This window comes from Camelina sativa, chromosome 7 (assembly GCF_030686135.1).
Source record: "Camelina sativa cultivar CO46 ecotype springtype chromosome 7, ASM3068613v1".
Lineage (NCBI taxonomy): Eukaryota > Viridiplantae > Streptophyta > Magnoliopsida > Brassicales > Brassicaceae > Camelina > Camelina sativa.
The window spans coordinates 7,905,693-7,925,901 of record NC_141886.1 but is presented as its reverse complement, the minus strand read 5'-3'; the positions used below and the strand labels follow the sequence as shown (position 1 = coordinate 7,925,901).

At 33.6% G+C, this 20,209-nt stretch overlaps 3 protein-coding genes and 1 long non-coding RNA gene across 5 annotated transcripts; 3 read left to right on the top strand and 1 right to left on the bottom strand.

Annotated features, from left to right (window-relative positions):
* Window positions 1-1,036: 1,036 nt before the first annotated feature.
* LOC104786880 (auxin response factor 10) lies at window positions 1,037-4,130 on the top strand. The gene is made up of 4 exons (XM_010512333.3): window positions 1,037-2,594; window positions 2,685-3,547; window positions 3,635-3,700; window positions 3,781-4,130. The coding sequence occupies exons 1-4, from the start codon at window positions 1,488-1,490 to the stop codon at window positions 3,860-3,862; spliced, it is 2,118 nt and encodes a 705-aa protein (XP_010510635.2). The 5' UTR covers window positions 1,037-1,487; the 3' UTR covers window positions 3,863-4,130.
* Window positions 4,131-5,974: 1,844 nt separating this feature from the next.
* LOC147941022 (defensin-like protein 149) lies at window positions 5,975-6,724 on the top strand. The gene is made up of 2 exons (XM_087456440.1): window positions 5,975-6,109; window positions 6,384-6,724. The coding sequence occupies exons 1-2, from the start codon at window positions 6,046-6,048 to the stop codon at window positions 6,548-6,550; spliced, it is 231 nt and encodes a 76-aa protein (XP_087312566.1). The 5' UTR covers window positions 5,975-6,045; the 3' UTR covers window positions 6,551-6,724.
* Window positions 6,725-12,571: 5,847 nt separating this feature from the next.
* On the bottom strand, window positions 12,572-17,954 carry LOC104700693 (uncharacterized). Of its 2 annotated transcripts, none has more exons than XR_015561701.1 (19): window positions 17,541-17,842; window positions 17,200-17,303; window positions 17,027-17,113; window positions 16,851-16,926; window positions 16,691-16,765; window positions 16,559-16,612; window positions 16,292-16,351; window positions 16,091-16,207; window positions 15,908-16,002; window positions 15,606-15,814; window positions 15,158-15,255; window positions 14,970-15,073; window positions 14,722-14,884; window positions 14,441-14,613; window positions 14,207-14,289; window positions 13,874-14,006; window positions 13,745-13,783; window positions 13,516-13,586; window positions 12,572-13,409 (listed from the first exon to the last, which is right to left on the bottom strand). XR_015561701.1 is itself a non-coding variant. In XM_010416233.3 (19 exons), the coding sequence occupies exons 1-19, from the start codon at window positions 17,577-17,579 to the stop codon at window positions 12,794-12,796; spliced, it is 2,346 nt and encodes a 781-aa protein (XP_010414535.2). In that variant the 5' UTR covers window positions 17,580-17,954; the 3' UTR covers window positions 12,572-12,793. The 2 variants fall into 2 exon arrangements, 1 of the variants encoding a protein (XP_010414535.2); XM_010416233.3 differs by having other exon boundaries at window positions 14,441-14,563; window positions 17,541-17,954.
* Window positions 17,955-19,346: 1,392 nt separating this feature from the next.
* On the top strand, window positions 19,347-19,811 carry LOC147941021 (uncharacterized). The gene is made up of 3 exons (XR_015561702.1): window positions 19,347-19,377; window positions 19,480-19,586; window positions 19,680-19,811. It is a non-coding gene; the product is annotated as an uncharacterized LOC147941021 (long non-coding RNA).
* Window positions 19,812-20,209: the final 398 nt, after the last annotated feature.

Here is a 20,209-nt window from a genome sequence, read left to right as displayed (position 1 = left end):
AAAAAAAGAAACAAGGACCAAAATACGGATGAGTTGGGTGATGTTCGTGTCAGATTATAATTGGACAATATTGACCCGACAAAACAATCGACGAGTACAATTAACTTCAACGAACTCATCACACACACTCCTAACTCCGATTCCCTTTTTAACAGCCGCGTTTTCATCTCTTGGGTCAACCCCCCCCCCTACCCCCCACGTACGTACGTTATTAATATTATATATACACTCTATATTCCTTATTTATGACGTCATTACCATAACTCACACTTTGAATGTTAAAGTTTCATTTTCTTTTCTTTGATTGATTTTTTGGAATAATCTTCGTTACTCCCCATCTAACTCAAATTTCGATTTAAGTTTTAAAATATTGGTTTTATACTACCATAAAATCTAAAGTTACCTATATATATATATATATGAGAACACCAAGAGTCAACTATATTTTTAAAATATGGAAAAAAACATTTTATTGTGATGAAAGGGTAACTTAGGGATATGCAATGCAATTATTTATTTTCCTTTTCTATTTTTTTTTAAAGTAATTATTTGCATGAGTTTAACATATCTCACTTTTTTTTAACTTTTTACCCCAGTGTAGTACTGTTTATTTTTACACCTAGCAGAATTTGTTTTACCATGGGTTTGACCTATCCCCTTTTTTTTTTACTACTATCGTGTAATGGAACCCATCTTTCACTAACGGACAAAAACAAAAGGAAAAATAAGTAAAAAGTGAAAAGCAGAAAGTAAAATTAGCTGATTAGTAAAATGGTATAACAGTAATGAAATATTGAAAAAACTTGTTGGTGTGACTCAAAATATCGCGGCTCGTGATACGATAAATTGCTAATATAACTTGTTCTTGGACCTGATTTACAAATGAAACAAACAAGTTAGTTGCAAGTTTTAATCAATAAACACACAAATTTTATATATTTTTATTAAATACTATATGTTGTTAATTGTTATTATATTTAAAATAAAATAAAAGAAGTATTTAAAGTTTGTGTTTGAGATAATCTCTCCGGTTTGTTTGGTTCTTGTTTCTTCTGTACACATCATTTACTAAAGAGAAGATAATAATTATTATTATAGTGGTCTTGTCCGTACCTGATTATAACCTCTCTCTCTCTACTTCTTCTACGATCTGATCGGCCATTAAAGCTTCTTTTTTTTTCACCCTTCACTATGAAGTGATAAACCAAAAAAAAAAAAGACGAAACTTTACTGTTTCCCTCTGCTAATTTAAATCCACAAATCTCTCTCTTTCTCTTTCTCTTTCTCTTTCACTTCGCTTTCTCTATTTCCCCTGAAACGGTTCTTGTCTCTCTCTGTTTCGTCTTCCTCTGTTTTTTTTTGAATCTTTTCATGTTCTTGTCTTGAGAAGAAAAAAACTTAATAAAGGATTGATCTTTCTTCTGAGGGGATAACATAACTTCGTCTCCTTCGATTGAATTTTAAAGAAGAGAGAGAGAGAGAGAGAGATGGAGCAAGAGAAAAGCTTGGATCCACAACTATGGCATGCTTGTGCAGGATCAATGGTTCAAATCCCTACAGTTAACTCAACTGTTTTCTACTTCGCTCAAGGCCACACAGAACACGCTCACGCTCCTCCTGATTTCCACGCGCCGCGCGTACCTCCTCTCATCCTCTGCCGCGTCGTCTCCGTCAAGTTCCTCGCCGACTCTGACACAGACGAAGTTTTCGCCAAAATCACGCTTTTGCCATTACCTGGAAACAACGACTTGGATCTAGACAACGACGCCGTTTTGTGTCTTACTCCTTCTTCTGACGGTAACGGTAACGTTAACGTTAACGAGAAGCCGGCGTCGTTCGCCAAAACGTTGACGCAGTCCGACGCTAACAACGGCGGCGGTTTCTCCGTTCCTCGTTACTGCGCCGAGACGATTTTCCCTCGGCTTGATTACACGGCGGAGCCGCCGGTTCAAACCGTTATTGCTAAAGATATCCACGGCGAGACTTGGAAATTCCGGCATATTTACAGAGGTACGCCTCGCCGTCATCTCTTAACCACCGGCTGGAGCACGTTCGTTAACCAGAAGAAACTAATCGCCGGCGATTCCATCGTTTTCCTCCGTTCTGAATCCGGAGACCTCTGCGTCGGAATCCGCCGGGCCAAACGCGGCGGAATCGGATCTAACGGTTTAGGATCCGACAGTCCTTACCCCGGATTCTCCGGTTTCCTCCGTGACGACGAGACGACAACAACAACGACGTCTAAGCTGATGATGATGAAACGCAACGGAGGAAACGACGGAAACGCGGCGTCTGCGGCTGCCGCAACTGCGGGGAGGGTAAGAGTAGAAGCAGTGGCGGAAGCGGTGGCGCGTGCAGCGTGTGGACAAGCGTTTGAGGCTGTTTACTACCCACGCGCTAGCACGCCTGAGTTTTGCGTTAAAGCAGCTGATGTGAGATCAGCAATGAGGATAAGATGGTGTAGTGGTATGCGTTTTAAAATGGCGTTTGAAACAGAGGACTCTTCAAGAATCAGTTGGTTCATGGGTACTGTCTCAGCTGTTCAAGTCGCTGATCCAATTCGTTGGCCTAATTCACCTTGGCGTCTCCTCCAGGTTAGCTTTAAAGTCAACCTCAAAGTCCCCTCTTCCTTTTTTTTTTTAACAAGAATCATCGTTTTAAGTGTTGGTTTTGTTATAATATAGGTAGCGTGGGACGAACCTGATTTGTTACAAAATGTGAAACGGGTTAGCCCGTGGTTAGTCGAATTAGTATCGAACATGCCTGCGATCCATTTATCTCCTTTCTCTCCAAGGAAGAAGATTAGGATTCCGCAGCCGTTCGAGTTCCCATTCGACGGTACCAAATTCCCAATATTCTCCCCGGGTGGCGAATCCATGTGTTATCTGTCAAACGACAACAACAACAACAATGCTCCTGCAGGGATACAGGGAGCCAGGCAAGCTCAACAACTCTTCGGATCACCATCTCCGTCTTTGTTGTCTGATCTCAATCTTAGTAGTTACTCCGGTAACAAGTTACAGTCTACAGCGATGTTTGTATCCGGTTTTAACCCGAGGCATCATTACGATAATTTAGTGTCCCGTCAGGGTAGGGGGGATACAGAGAATAGTAATAACATTTCGTGTTCTTTAACTATGGGGAATCCTGCTATGGTTCATCAGGACAAGAAGAAGTCTGGTGGTGGTTCGGTTAAGACTCATCAGTTTTTGTTGTTCGGTCAACCTATTTTAACCGAACAGCAAGTTATGAACCGGAAACGGTCTTTGGAAGAAGAGGCGCAAGCGCGGGAGGAGAAATGTTCGGTGGCTCGTGGATTAACATGCAATTATGGTTTCCAAGGACTTGAAACGGGTCATTGTAAAGTTTTCATGGAATCTGAGGATGTGGGACGCACGCTCGATCTCTCGGTTATTGGCTCGTACCAAGAATTGTACCGGAAATTAGCCGAGATGTTTCCTATCGAAGAGAGGTCGGATTTGTTGACTCATGTTGTGTACCGGGACTCAAATGGTGTTATAAAACGCATTGGAGAAGAACCTTTCAGGTAAAAAAATCTCAAAGAACTCGTTTCAGTTAACGGTTAGTTTTCGGTTTTTTCTTCATTGATTGAATTGTCGGTTTTAAAATGTAGTGATTTCATGAGAGCGACGAAACGGCTAACGATCAAGATGGATATTGGTGGCGACAACGTGAGAAAGTAAGTCTTTTTTCAAGCATATTTCGGCTTTGTTTATTATGTACCGATTGGAATACTGATTTCGGTTTGGTTTTGCGTAGGACGTGGATAACCGGAATCAGGAATGGTGAAAATGGTATAGACGCTTCAACAAAGACCGGTCCGCTCAGCATCTTCGCTTAAAGCATTGAAGAAACAGTGGCCTTTGTTTTGAACCTAAACTAAAGTTTATTTTGCTCTTTTTATTCTCTTTTTTATCTTTCCTATTTTAAATCCGTTTTTTTGGTCTTTTGTGTGTAACAAACTATTTCCAAGTTTTAAGAAATTCCTCTAATTGGTATTTGAATTTATTTGGTTGGGTTGTAAAATTGTATATGATAATCAAAGAGCCTGCCATATCATTTGTATGAAGAAGAGACTATATATATCATTATGAGTAAAATGTGTCAAATATGGTTCACTTCTAGATATTAAATTATTAAGCTTGCTTAATGGAAATTATTTTTCTATTGAATTGAGTTTTGTAGCTAACTTTTTTTTGAAATAATTTTTGGAAATAATTTTTGTCTTCTTAAGGTAACTTTTTTTGTGTGCTAGCTAGTGTTAGCTAAATTATTGTTCCCAAAGCTTCCCTTGGTTATTTATATATTATTCTCTTCGTTTCAATATAAGTATCGTTTAAAAAATTTCACACAGATTTAAAAGTAAATAAATATTAAATTTTATTCTTTATTAATATATGTATATTTTTTCATTGATCAATACATTAAATATTATGAATAAAACTGAATAATTTACTATATATGTATCTACATTAGAAATACAAACGACATTTATTTTGACTTATAAATTAAAATTTAATATGAAAAAGAGAAAATATTGTTTTACAAATTTTGTCACCAAGTAATTTAGACTAAGATATTTAAACGCAAATTTCTTGCGAAAAAATAAACAGATTAAACATAATTATTAATTGTACATGGGATCTACATGAATTTCATAATTTGGTCTCCTCCCTCAGTCCTCCATATTTAATTAGTTCAATGAATAGCAGAGGAAGATCTATTAAATATTCGGTTTAAGATAGCTTCAAGTGTACTTAAAGTTAGTTGCTTTGTAAATTAACCACACATATTTTATTCAACAGTGTCACACACACACACGTACGTTTATACAACTCTCTCTCTGCTGATAACAAGAAAAAATTGAATCTTTAAACATCGACGCAAACAGTAAAAAGGATTAAAATTCACAGTATAAAATGTTTTACGGACTACTGTTTTTGTTATTTTTACTCAAAGTTTACTTGGAAACTATTTACAAAATTATATCATCGCAATCTATCTTTTCTTAAGTTCATACTATTATTACCAAATCTTGATGGATGGCGAACCATAATGTATGTACTCTTCTTCTTTTGATCGTTATTAAAGCTCAATTTGACGAGACAACATAATTAGGAAAAATTAAAGAAAGGATTTGGGGATCTGAAATGCGGAAAACATGACAGCAAAAACTTGACTGTCTCGGTGAAGTTGTCGAAAAAGTCAAAGGAAAAGTCATCAGTTCGAAACTGAAGAACACAACATAATTTTAGCCACTAGGGGTCCCTCACATGACACTGTCCTAGGTCCATCTCACGTGCGGTCCCATTTCTGCCGCCGTTTTGGTGCTTGTGCCACCTTATAAATAAAAAAAACAGTCATTCGAGAATAATTCATAAAATACAGAAAGTGTCCTGTATATATATATACTGTCTGTATCGTTGTCAGTTCTCTCGATTTTTCACAGAACTTGAGAAGAGTCGTTGGGTAATATTCACAGACAAGCAGTGAAAAAACATAGCTAGATCACTTACGCGGTTGAAAACATATAATATGGCATCATAAATGGACTATAATTGAAAAAATATAAGTTTGACATTCTTATATTATCTTTTTGGTTTCCCTTGAATGAAAAGTACCTTTTCCACTTTCTGAATATCAAATGCTATTGTTTTTTTTCTTTTTCCACGGTAGGTGTTTTATATTTTATATTCATATACATATATTCGTCAAATTGTATATATGTTCGTGAGTGTTTATTGTTTAAAATAAATTGAAAAAAAAAATATTTCTAGTGACAGGAGAAAAAACACGAGCGAGTTTAAAGCATTTACCTATCATATACAAAATATGAGGGTCAAATTAGATCCTTAAATTCAGACATATAACTTAAAATAGATATATTTGAATAAGAGATACATCTAAATAATTATATATATAACACTACCTTTTGTTGTAGTTAAACACAAACAAAGAAAAAACCTCACTTTATTCATTTACTTTTAAGTTTAAAACCTATATCAGTTCATAATTATATCATCCATGATGAAGAAACCAATCCAACTCTCATTCACCGTTATGGTTATCTTCACCATTCTTGTGCTAGGTTTGTATTTATATTTATTATCTTTTTTTTTCTATATTACATATGTTCTTGTAGAAGAAAATAGTTGCAGGTATCAATCATATTCACTCTTTGAAGCACCAGTTAAATTATTGTATGTTTCAAACTTTATACCGCCTAGTCGGAATATGCTCAGACTGATTAGTGATATTTTAGACATTTTTATTAATATATCTCCATGAAAACGGATAAATTTCATTTCAAATACACAAATTAATACTATTTTTATATTTTATGCATATTATTGTAACATGAGTGGTGGCAAATGAGGGGCTAGGAAAGAAAAACCAATGTCATGAAGTTCTAAAGCAATCCAATTGTGTTGCCGCAGACTGTGAGACTATGTGTGTGAAGAAGAGGGCGAAAGGAGCGGGTTATTGCAGCCCTTCTAAGAAGTGTTTATGTTATTATAACTGCCCTTAATGATTTTCATTTACAATAACAAGAGATTTATAATAAAGTAGTAGAATAATAAGTCGGGTTATAGCCTAACGACTGTAGTAGAGATATCTTCTATTTTTCATATTTTTTATTACACGTTAATTATGTGGACAAAAAATCTGAAATTTATTAGATATCTCTCCTACATTATAAAAATTCACAAAAACTTATCTAATTTTTAACTAACTAAATGAAACGTAAAAAAAACTAAATACAAGAAAATATGAGAGTGATGATGTTAACATAATTAACGAAATTAGTTTGGTTCATAAATCATAAGATATAAGAGTAAAAAATTTGTTTAAAAAAAAAAAGGAAGAGAGAGCGAAAGAGACAGAGATCTTCGATAACGTTGCACAGACGTCGCGTTCGTGCGGTAGGACCCAACAAGACACGTGTGTTGTTTTGTTCGGAGCGGTCTTGTTGTTAAGTTGACGTGGCTGTTACGTGTGTTTAAGCGTGAATGTCTCCCTCCCCCCCCCAAGTTATTATGCCACGTGTATGGTTTGTTTCTATCGTCACTCCCGTGTGGATCGATCGGTCTAGATTCATTCCTCTCTTTTTTTTTTTCTTTTTCTAATCCACTTTTCATCAACAATATTTTTGGTCAACGATATTTTCCAAAGATTTTAATTTCTCGCTTTTTATGATTCCCTGCAAAATCTAAAGGGATTATGACGTTTTTAATAAATGAATTTATATAAATAAATAATACTCTAAGTAATTACAAGATTAATAAAAAAGACACAAACGATATAAATTTGTTCAACTGACAAAGATATAAATTTGTATAATCAGAAACAAGTATTATTTGCGATGTATGACGGGTTGGTATGATCTGACCAGTACTTTATGTAGGATTTAATGATGTTTTTTTCTTAGAAACCAACAACTAACCCAAACCAAAAAAATACGTACATGAATTAAAAAAAAAAAATTCAAGGATTCGTGACAGCAACATTATTTTGTGGAAAAAATACTTATGTAAAACCAACGAAAAAAAGAAAAAAAAAACTTGAGTTGAAACGAATTATTATGAGTGGGAATAAAAAGAATGCTAAATGATGTGGAAACAACAACTGACAATGTCATTAAAATCAACTATCCGAAAACTATTAGTATAAATCAAATGTTTTGTTATGTATAATACAAAAACCAAAGTGGGACGTTCTTCTTTTTTACCGATGATTTCTTAAATACAAGTTTTTTTTCTTTCTGGGTTTTTTATTTTTGAGAAGAAAAAAAAAAGAGAACAATGTAATTTTTTCCCTTCATTTAATGAATTTTGGATTGTTTACGCAGTTAGGACTGGTTGGTCCTGCTTAAAAACCATATCGCCTTTTGTATTTACCGGAAACAAAAAACATACATGAACGCTTTTCATGTTTGGAGAAATTAGATTAAAGTTGCTGACTTGTTAAAAAAAATGAGACTTCTAATTATTAGTGTAAATCGTAATTTGACAGGAGATTTGGTTTTATTTTCAAAAGTCTGTATTATAAGGAAATAAAATGAGTTGGGATTGAAAATGTCCAGATTTTTTTTATTGGACTGTTTTAGTTTTCTAGTTGACACCTATTGAAATAGAACATGAGATTAGAAAAATATATAACTTGGATTAGTGAACGAATATTCATTATCGGGTTTAACTGTTTCACCATCTAAGCATTCTTGATTTGGTCGGAAATTCTATTATGACAGGTGATGTACTTGGACAATCCAGATGTAGCGACATAGCAATAAAATTGTTCATGAAATTTTGTATATTTGCATTTAATGTGGGATATCAATATGTTTAAATGATCTCTATAATTATGTCAATGATCAACATTCGATATTAGAACTTTTAAAAAGATGTTTTCATGGTATATGAATAAGGTGTCGACAATATTATTTACTCTTCTAAAAAGAAAAGGTGTCGACAATATTGTTTACTCTTTCAATGAAGTTCTCAAGTCATTTTTTATTACCACTGATATATTGTTGATTTTCCAGGAAAACATTATTATGACACTAGACAATATATGCTATATAGATTAATAAAATAAATATGGCGTTTATAAATATTTATTTTTAATCTTCAAATGATTATATTTATATTCAATAATTTTTATTGATAAAAAATTTAAACTAAAATTCTGCACAAATAGATATAGCAAAGAAGTATTATCTTCAACAATATATATGTTGTATGAATTAAATTAGTTTAGTGTTTATATAGATTTATACTCAAAAGTTTGAATAATTATATTTAAGCTCAAGTATTTCTACTAACAGAAAATATTTTACATTAAAATCCCGCGCATGTGTGAATATAAATTCTAGTACATCATAATTTGTCTAGAAAACAATCAATTTTTAAGTCCAATCTATATAAACCTGACATCATGCATGAGCTCAATACATGACCCAATTTTGACATATCTGATGTTTTTCTTGATAATTCATATCATTTATCAACTTAATATTAATACTGAAAAAAATTATACTATCTCACTACGAATATGATGTTAATTTTATAAGCGTTTATAAGGTTTTTAATAAGGTTTATAAAAGGTTTATAGAAGTTTTTTTATAAGATTTTTATAAGAGTTTTATAAGATTTTTATAAGGTATTTACAAAGTTTTTATAAGGTTATTATAAGCCTTTTTAAAGGTTTCTACTTATAAAACTTTATAAATATCTTATAATTTTTTTAAATCGTTTAAAACCTTATAAAAAACTTATAAAAGCCTTGAAAATGTTTTTCGAATTTTTTTTGGCGGGTAAATATGTCAAAAAAAATTTTGGCAGAAAAATATTGTTTTTCATTTTATTAACTAAAATATTTTTCAAGTATAGGTAAAATGGTCATTAAAAATTAAAAGAGAATAAAAAATGACAAAAATGGTATTTTTGAAAAGAAGTATATTAAAAAGAGTATTTCGGACAAATTCTCAATATACTTTAATATGAAAAATCAAGATATGATAAATCTGTAGTTAGAAATATTTATAAAAGTTCATATATGTTAAAAACAGATTTAGATATCCATAATATTTCATGTGGCCAAATTGTTTATGTAACCTAAATAAAGTAAACTAACATAGATATCAATTAAAATTTTAAAACATTCGAAGTAAAAATATAGCTTTCTTGGAATCCTATTTATTGCTGCAAATAGAGAGTAAACTCTTTTTGTGCAATTTTTTTGGATTTAAACCAAGTTTAGCTGTTAATCATCTCCACCTAATGATCTCTCAACCTAACGCGTTTTAATGTTTTAGTTTCTGAAACTTCTTCTTCTCTTGTCTTCTCTCAGTCTCACTCTAAAATCAGATGGAGTCACACTTAATATATACTATAATTTTCTCTCTCTGTGAAACTATGCCTTACACGCAAGTTAGCACTGCCACTGCCCGTCTTCTGGGACACAAGGCGACCGCCTTTGTTTTAGCAGTTTTTGTTATATCGTTTTTAGGTATTCTAGTGTGGTTTTTGATACCAAGGTTCTGTAAGAGGGCTATGTACTGTATAAGAACTCCAGCCGGTTATGTCTGAAGACTTCGGTCGTATATTTGACACGGAATGCGCCATCTGTTTGGAGGATATCAACCCGAGAGGTGATCAACTTGGGCGCACCAGTTGCCGCCACGCCTTCCATATGCGGTGTATTAGCACTTGGAGTAAGCACTAATACTGTTGTTCCGTCTGCAGGCGCACGCAGCAGAAGCCATAAAGAAGAAGAAATAAACCTATTATATTGAATAAAATATAACATTCGCGATTTCTTAAATTTTCATAAGATGTTACTGGATTTAATTTATCTCTGACCGGGGGACATGCGTGCGTCACAATTTCAAGACCAAATCCGGTTTAGGCAAATTCCTTATGGATCCTTCTTATGAATGTATTGGATGGAATTGGAATATTGCTTTTATTTTATTTTATTAAGTTTACATAAACTGGATAATATGTTATAAGATAAATGGATTTTGTTCTTTTCTATAAATGAAAATCGTAACATTTTTAATTACAAATTGAATTAATTTCCTACCTATAATGTGAAATATTTTATAAGAATTGTGCTTCATTAGATGTAGAATTCCTATATGCACATAATATCAACTAAGCAAAGACCTAGTTAGTGCCAAATAAAATACAAACTATCAAAAGATAAAATAATTAACAGAACATACATATATATGTAAGGTTAATGCGATTACCACATTGCCCAACAAACCAAAAAAAAGGAACAAAAAAAAGAAAAGAAAAAGAAGAAGCAGCTTATAGAATAATATCCTAAACAATCATGTAAGTGATTTATAATTATTAATCTTTGTGTTTAAAACTAACATACTTTAAAATGTAACATTTGTTGAGAAAAAAATAAACTTTAGCATAAAATTTATGTAGTTTAGTCATTAAAATATAACTTTGAAAACAAATACTATTGTAGGAATAAATAAGAGTGTAGAGTAATTAGTTTATTTTTCTAAGCTTAAGAATTTCTGTATATGCATCTATTAAATGATACATATAAAAATATAATAATATCACTGATTATCGTACATTAAACTTGAAAAATGCAGCTTTCAAAAAATATCATCTACTATTTCACAAAGAAATATTTTTCTTAAGAAGAAAAGAGATTGGATTTTTGTTGTTTTTTTGGTATTTTTACATAGAGTAATGTTGTTTATTACCACCATCTAAAATAGTTAGCAAATATATCATAATTTGTCTAGAAAACAATCAAATTTTGAGCCCAATCTATATAAAACAGACATCATCCATGAGCTCAATACATGATCCAATTTTGACATATGTGAAGGTTTTCTTGATACAGTAGAACCTCTATAAATTAATACTCGATAAATTAATAATACCTATAAATTAATAAATTTCTTTGGTTCTAAGTTGGGACTAGTGTAATTTTAGACATTATTTGATAATATAATAAGATAATAACTTTTTTGAAAATCCTTTGTAAATATATGGTCCCATCAATAATAGAAATTAATAATTATATAAAATTATTTACATATATGTATATATATTCATATTTATTTTTAGTATAGTTCATTTTTAGTATATAAAAATCTTTGAGTGATATCTTTAAAGCATGATAATTGTTATTTTCTTTGTAATTGAATTTATAAAAATATTAGTTGTAACGATTAAATCTTATTTTTAATACTTTTTAATCAAATTAGGAAAGTCTCTTTATAAATTAATAATTATTAATTTATCGAGAAATTAAAACTTCTATATATTAATAGATTTTCATGGTCCCAACATTATTAATTTATAGAGGTTTTACTGTAATTAATATCATTTTTTTTGGTCAAACTAATTAATATCATTTATTAACTTAATATTAATACTGAAAAATGAAATTATACTATCACACTGCGGATATGACGTTGATTTTTTTATTTTTATTTTTTTTTAAAATAGTGTAAATAGTATTCACGATTTAATTTGTTCGCTAAATCATGTACGATGTATCCAATGGTTCGTCAGTCCTCAAATCTAATACCAAGATTACATCACCTAGTTTTATTATAGGTTTATAGCTTTATAATCTCTTAACAATTAGATACTTTTGTGGTCTACCACATTCATATATCTAGCTACTATCGTCACACGGACCAAATTATCTATTGATACGTAGTTTCCAGAAAAAAGAGTAATACATATATTGATACACAAGCTACATAATCTCAAACATATGTACTAATAACTAATTTTGTAGTGTAAAATGGTTAATTCACCTACATTCAAGTCTCCACATGTAGAAACACATATATTCAAACCACCTCGTGATATTCTCACTAGAAACCAATAGAAAAAGTTCGACGACAGTCGACACGTTTATCTGAATTGAACTCTAATATCATTTTGTAATGCGCGCACGAGCTTTCAGTACACACATACTCACCCCACGATCAATATCAAAGTTGAAAGTCTGATGGACGTTGACTAATATTGGAGGCCAAAAACAGAGTAGAGACAAAACATGAAAAACAGAGGACTTTTGAGAAGTGAAAAAATAATAACTGACATGTAGAGAAAAACCCTGTTCGACTAGAGATGGTGATTGGGTCATGGCCTTGTAAACAAAACAAAACAAAAACTGCTATGTTCAGTTTAGTTTGTGTGTGTGAGAGAGAGCGAGAGACAAAAAACAGTACGAGATTTTTGTATGGTCTTTTCTTTTTTTTCTTCACCTTTTATGTTTTTTACTCCAAAACTGTAACTTCTTGATCAACCCTCCAGAAATTTGAATCGTTGAACTCTGTCACACCCGAATTCTCCGCTTGGTTTTCGTTTTCTGGAACTTTCTGAACCATATTCCGCTTCAACGGTCCAGCTTCACCGACTATCCCTTCTTTTAAAGCTTGCTCCATTGCTTTCTCTGTTCCTTCTGGTTCCACTCCCACAAACTCCACATCCTCTTCGAAAAGTGCTCGCACTGCAGGAGCTGAAGGTGATTTGTGTCCTGAGCTGCTGCTGCTTCCAGATGAAGTTGATGTTGGAGAACCATTTGGAATAACCGGTTCGGTTTTGACATCTAGCATTGGTACATCGATGAATGGGTTCAGACTGGAGCTAGTGACTTGCATCTCAGATGCTTCATCGATGCTTGTTGGGTCTGATGGTGATAAATTGTCTGGAGAGATGTTCTTCGGTTTCTCGGTTAGGTTATCGTCTTCTTCTTCTTCTCCAACCAGGACTTCATCGTCACTGCTGCTGCTATTGTTGGCATTTGAGTTCTCATTCATGTTCACATCTTCAATCGCCGTGTTGCTGAACCTGTCATCTTGGAATGTGAACCAGTCCGAATTTGTGAGCAAGCTGCAGCAGGTAAAATGAGACATGATCAAGTCTTCGTTGAATAAAAACAGTAGTTCAGATGACTGAGCTAAAGAACAACCCATATGAGAACACTCAATAAACCCACCTTCCTTGATCATCTCCAAGTCTCAAGGATGAAATTACTACTTCAGCAGATTCATCGTTAAAGTATGCATCCTGCATATAATATGAAGAATAAGTCCACTATTTGAATACGGAAAAATACTTTCAGGCTTACACCTTATCACATACCATGAAATCATATTGTGAAAACCGATATAAAAAGTTTTCTTCGATATACAAAAAATAAAAGAGAAGAAGTGAATAAGACTTACACTATCATCTCTATCAAGGGCATTGAGAGCATTCTGATCCTGACACCAGAGAAGAAAAAAGGGTTAAATTGTTAAACTGGTGTCGAGTAAACCGTTTAAGAAATTCAAGAACTATTAGCAGTAAAATACCTCTTCATTATCCTCGTTTCCATAGATTCTGTAATTAAATGCTTGGTTCAAATTGTTTGCCAAAGCTGCAACATCGTAATCCCTGTCTTCCTCGTCGCTATCCCTTGTTCTATCTTGCAGTGTAGTTGGACGCCTGTATTTGACATTGGTTTAAGATCATATATCAACTCCCATTATATATAAAAAAATGTAAATTAACAGGTCTTCATCAGGCAGGAGAAAATTTGTGTTTTGGTTAGCATAGTGCAGAAGAAGAATAAGAAATTTCATCTACATCTATCATTATGAACCAATGCTTTACAGTGATGAAGGAGAAAAAATTGATCAAATTACCCGCATGCCCATCTGTATACATTCTCAACAGTGTTGCGCTCCTTCAGAACACCATTTCGCCATTCGTTCCATTCACTGTTTTCCTAATGATTTGATAGAGAAAAGTCTTGTTACCAACACACCAAAAGTAGAAAGGAGAGCACTCTTAATGCTAGACCCGTTATGCGTGCAGTTTGATGAATTTAATGTAAGAACAAATTACGGTACATAAGATTGTTTGGTTGTAATACCAACCTGAAGAGATGTCTTTATCAGGCCATTGCTATCACTCAACTGGATAAGTTTATTCCATAGTCTTGTGATATGTCCAACATATCCGGCCCGTGGTGGTTTTTTCCCAGTGGCAACTACGGTAGGCTACATCACAGAAGAAAAATGGCAGACATGTTTGTTTACCTAATGATCATCTGAACAAGAAGACTACAACTCTTAACTTGAGCTGATTTTGACATGATACAAAACCATATACTACTAATCAATAAAAGTCTTTGTAAGAAAAAGCGCAGATGGTATACCAGGTTACTGCCAGAAAGAACCGAGTCTTTGTCTGATGAAAGAATTTTGCTAATGAGATTGCATTCTCGAAGGATATGGTTAACCATAGTTTCGCTCTTGTTTTCCAAACAAGAAAGTATTATACTCTCCACTTGGTGATGGAGAGCATTATTGTATGGGTACCTTCATAAGTTGAAGTATTTAGCTAATTAACTTCTTAAGTAAACTAAAATCCAAATCAAGAGTTTAAAGTTTAGTAGAAGCTTACTCGAAAAATAGTTCAAGGATCCTTTTAATTGTTCCAGAGCTCGCTAATTCAGTTCCAGCAGCTTCATTTCCAGATTTTAACAGAACCGCAATGAATTCTACTATCTGGCAAAACGAGCAACAATTCAGCGTAAATATCCAAAAGATGTACAAATCACTTATCAGAAATGGGTAAGTTTAGGATCTGACCTTTAAACGATGCTTTCCAAGAGGTGGCCTCAGCTCTCCATACGTTGTAGGCAAGACTTTGCTGTCAGACGCTACACTGAGAAGCACAAGCAAATCACCTGCAGCAAAAGACATTAAATCTTGTTATATAAGGACAATGAAGACTGAGGAGTCTATCCTTGATTTAACAAAACTTGCAAGACATATTTCCTACATATCCAAGGAAGGCTAAGAAGGAATCCCAACAAACATGGAATTAATGAACTCCCAATTTCGCACTATCCACATAAATCAAAATGGAACAGACCAAATAGAGCAATAGAGTCATGGGTCAGCAGAAACTAAAAAAAATAATCACAAAAGGTATGCATTGCAATGTGATTGTTTCATGTGCATCCAGCACAAACTAAGATAAAAGTATGATCTTCTTGTTTCATGGAAGATTCCGTAGCACCAGAAACCAACTTACCGAGTTTAGGTAGCATAGCACCAATAGTCTCCTGGGTCACTGGGACAGGAGACTCAAACATATGTTGACTTCTAAAAGAATTGAAGAAAGGTGATGAAGCAGCAGATCTCCTCGGATCTAACAGAGAGATACACACAGTAAGTGAATGAACTAGGCCAGATTTTGAATGTGAATCTTCAATGGCATGACCAAATATCCTAGAAACGAAGCTGCAGAAGAAGATAGAGGTTTTGCCACATCAGACTATTGTATATATCCGCAGAAACCAGTGACACTCAAATATGAAAGCAAAGATTACAAACCCAGGGCTAGAGAGTTTTGAAGCTAGAGCTGAAGGTGCATTTCGAGTAATTGCACATAATGTTTCTGCTGCGTTTGCCTGAACCGCAGGAGGACTCTGATTCAAGTTACAAAGGTTGTCACTCAGAAATAAAGCCTCAAGACTTTTTTTTTTTTTTGGAATAACCTAAACTTTTACTACTTACAGATGGATTTAGTTTGTCCACGATCATTTCAAGTAAATCGCTATCAGCCAAGTATCGCATCACATCCGGAAAGTTGGGATAGACATTATCATCAGCCCCAACCAAGCGAACCAAAACCTACATAACATCACAATAAGTTTCTTTGAAAAGATGAGAACTGAAGTGACACAAAGCTGAACAGGATCTCAGACCACCATTTACCTCCATGATGGATGTTATTCCAATTAAATCAACCAACTGGCTAAACACATTTCCATGCCCCTGCAATTATTAAAAGCTATTAATATCTCAAAAAGCAATCCAGATTATGACAATGTAATCGATGGTAGTTGCATCAAATGGAATTTGTCATAAGCTAAACTGAACAATTTAGTCACACAAAAGATAATCCAAACGCTAATGCAAGAAAAGATAAAAAGAAAAGAAAATTGTTATCAGCCATTCTATGATAGTGGCAGCATTACTTACTTTTATATAGCTCATAAGTGCTGCAGTCTTTCTGATCATCAGACATATGACAACCTAAATCAAATAGAGACATGTAAGAACCTAAAAATCAGTTGGTCTTTACACACACTTCTTACTAGTAAAATAAGAGACCTTGCCGAAATAGCCTGCCAGCAATGCACTATGAGGACGATTCGGTTCCAAAAAGGAGAATAACAAATCCATCAGCTGCAAAATAAAATGAGACCACATCAAATGAGATCAACTACAGTGATAAGACTATAGCAAAAGGAAACACGATGATAGAAAATACCTTCTCATCCTCCACCAAAGTCTTAAAAATAACATCAATTTCACATGTAAATATCTCGCAAGAGATGAATGGAAACCTAAGTGAAGAAGAACCCATCAATAACTAAAGACCAAAAAAAAACGAAAGATTTGCCAGACAAGACAAAGTCTAGTCACAATAAAGGAAGAACATATTACTTGAAAGCACGTTTGCTATCAGCATCGTCTTGAGGCTCTTCAACAACATACCGCAGTAGTTGCTCCACTTGAGCTCTATCCCTTAGACTACAAACACCAATACTCCCAAATCAAAAAACTTTTCCAAGTAAAAAAAACATCACAACCAAACTATTGTATGAACAAAATATTACAAATTGATGAGTCGGCTATTCAAAGCTTTGCATTCTTGAATAATCTCTTCCTCATCAAGAAGCTCTTCCAATGTGAAACTGTCTTTGTCTAGTATCGACTCCACCTATACATATGTATATTAGCAAACAAAACCAATGAGCATCAACTCATGAATACTCCCAATATTATCACACGTTCACAACTTTAGCCTGTAGCGTCTACACTCGATTATAAAGTTTAAGTCTTTTTCCAATCAAACGCAATCAAAAAGATGATAATTGTCTAATCTACTTAAGAGCCATTTCCAAATATTTATAACAGAATCAAGAGAAGAAGAAAGAAATGAATCTGTTGAACTCACAGGAGACGAAGCAGAGAGAGAGGCGAGCTTCCAGAACATGGTGGAGAGTGAGAGAGAAGAAGAAGTAGAAGAACCCAATACGCTGTGGGAATCAAAGGATGAGGAGTGGCGATTTTTTTTGGGGTGGGAGCTCTCTGAAATCGATCAAATCAGTAGTCAATGGTGATGTGATGAAGAGGAGATCCAGAGAGAGAGAGAGAGAGAGAGAGAGAGAGAATGAGATCGGAGTTCTCAGATATTTTTTGAAAAATCGAGGCAGATTTTGCAAATTCTACAAAACTAAGGACATTTTATTTTAAAATATCTGAAATACTAAATAAAAAGGGTTTTAAATAATAATACGGGAAAGGAATTTTCCTATTTTATTTTGTCTACACTTTTTCTTAAATATGATCTAAAGAACAAATATTACATAGGTTTCGGGCTTTCGGGGGAAGCAATTTACTTGGAAACGAGGGCGAACTGTTAGTACGACGGTTGCAAAACGTCTTGATAGGGTGTTGTGTTGCCCACATGCTCGTTTGAAGTGGGCGGAAGCTTGTGTCACTCATCTTCCGTTCCTATCTTCTGATCATGTTCCATTGTACGTACAACTATCCCCGGAGATAGCAATGGACCCTCGCTGTAGACCCTTTCGTGTTTTGAGGCGGCTTGGATGAAACATGAAGGCTTCAAAGATCTATAATTCCGAGATTTTTCTTAGATTAACTTGCTAAGATTATATATGAATTTCTCTTATAAATTTAAACGCTAATTGGTTTTAATTAGTTGTTTAAATTATACACTAATTATGTGAGTTGATTTATTTAGATTTTGTGGTAGGTCTTAATTGTTTTTGCTTTTTATGTGTTAATAATATCTTTTAATATTTTTTAACTAGTGTAATGATTATCAATCTATTTGGCTCCAATTAATTTTGAATTCAATCTGTTTGGCTTCAAAGATTTTACATATCCTTATTCATATTTGAGTCACATTTCATTGTAATAATTTATAACTCTATGTCTATTTATTAAAATTGCTTCCCTTTTAATAGTATACTAGGGATTGGACCCGCACATACGTGCGGGGTTAATTTTAAAAGTACTAAGCAATGTTCAAGAAAGCGGTCTAGGAGGCCGCCTAGGCGCCGTCTAGGCGCTAGACGCTCAGTAGACGCCTAGATGACCGCCTAACCCGCTTAAAATTACATACATTTTATTTTAATATTTATTTTTGATTTTTAAATTACATATAATTAAATTATTATGTTTTATATCTATATACGTAATTATAAACATTTATATGTTGTTAATATAACTTAAATAAATGTATTTTTCTTACCGTTGTTTATAAATTTTTTATTTTTATAACATATATTTTAATATAATTATATATATATAATGTTTTATGTTGTAAACGCCTAAATCGCCTAAAAACCGTCTAGGCCCCGACTAAGCGTTCTAGGCGCTAGGCGTTGGGTCACCGCCCAGATACCGCCTAGCACTTTCTTGAACACTGGTACTAAGTTTGTAATTAGGTTTGGATTATGTGGAGTTACATTTGTAATTATGAATGTTAAAAATGTTATTAACATTCATAACCTAATTTTGTACCAATTTATTTTCAAACGAAAGAAGATGATTAGTATAGATATTCTGATGGTGTTGAGGTAAATAATGAAATCGTAGGAGAATTAGGTCAAGCGACTCTTGAAACAGCCAGCATCTGTTTGCTCAATTGTGGTCCTACTGGCTCTGAGGCTCTCGAGAATCTCGTACTTGGTGGAATCACAGACACATTGATACTAAAAGACCAATCTTTCTTCTCTCAATTCACTCTCGTTGTCGCAACTCAGGTACTCCTCTTTCTTTGAACTGCCCGATTTATGCGTCTATGATAAGTTCTTTAGGATTACAGAGCATTGCCTTATTTTTTATTTTCCATGTGTTGATTGTAGCTAGTGGAAGATTCAGTGGTGAAATTAGATAGAATCTTCAGGGAAGCAAATGTCCATAACAGCAACATTCCCTCGACTCGACTAGGGAAGAGAAAAACGAATTTAAGGTATCCTTACTTTTTGTTACTCAGCAAACAGTTAGTAAACTTTACTTGTCTTGTGATTTCTTGTATGTATTCTCTCATTCCTTGAAACATTAGGCTTTAGTTAAGTCCAAGATGATATCACCGGATGAAGATAACTACAGAGAAGCCATTGAAGCCGCTTTCAAAGTTTTTGCTCCTAGAGGAATCAATAAGTATATATCTCGTCTGGCATTGGTTGAATTAAACTTATCCTTTCTGTACTATAATAGATGCTAAAATATTGCAGTCGGTTGGACAACTGCAAAAACTGTAACAAGGATCTTATTTTCTTATAACTCTGTGATTAGTTTAGAGACTAATGGATAGCAATTAATTTTTGAATGAGTTTTATGCAGTCAGTTTCTGAATGAGTTCTTGAATAAGATATATCATATATGGTAGTTTCATTTTATGTACTTTGAGTTTGTGTTGAGTCTCTGATGAAGCTAAGACTTGACTGATTTTGTGACAACGAAACTAATTTGTTTGCTAAATATGTTCATTGACTTCATATCCAAGCTACTCAAGAGATGCTAAAACAAGCAAGAGGAGGACAACAGTTTCTGGCCATGTACTCAAGTGTTGTTGACGGAATAACAACCAAT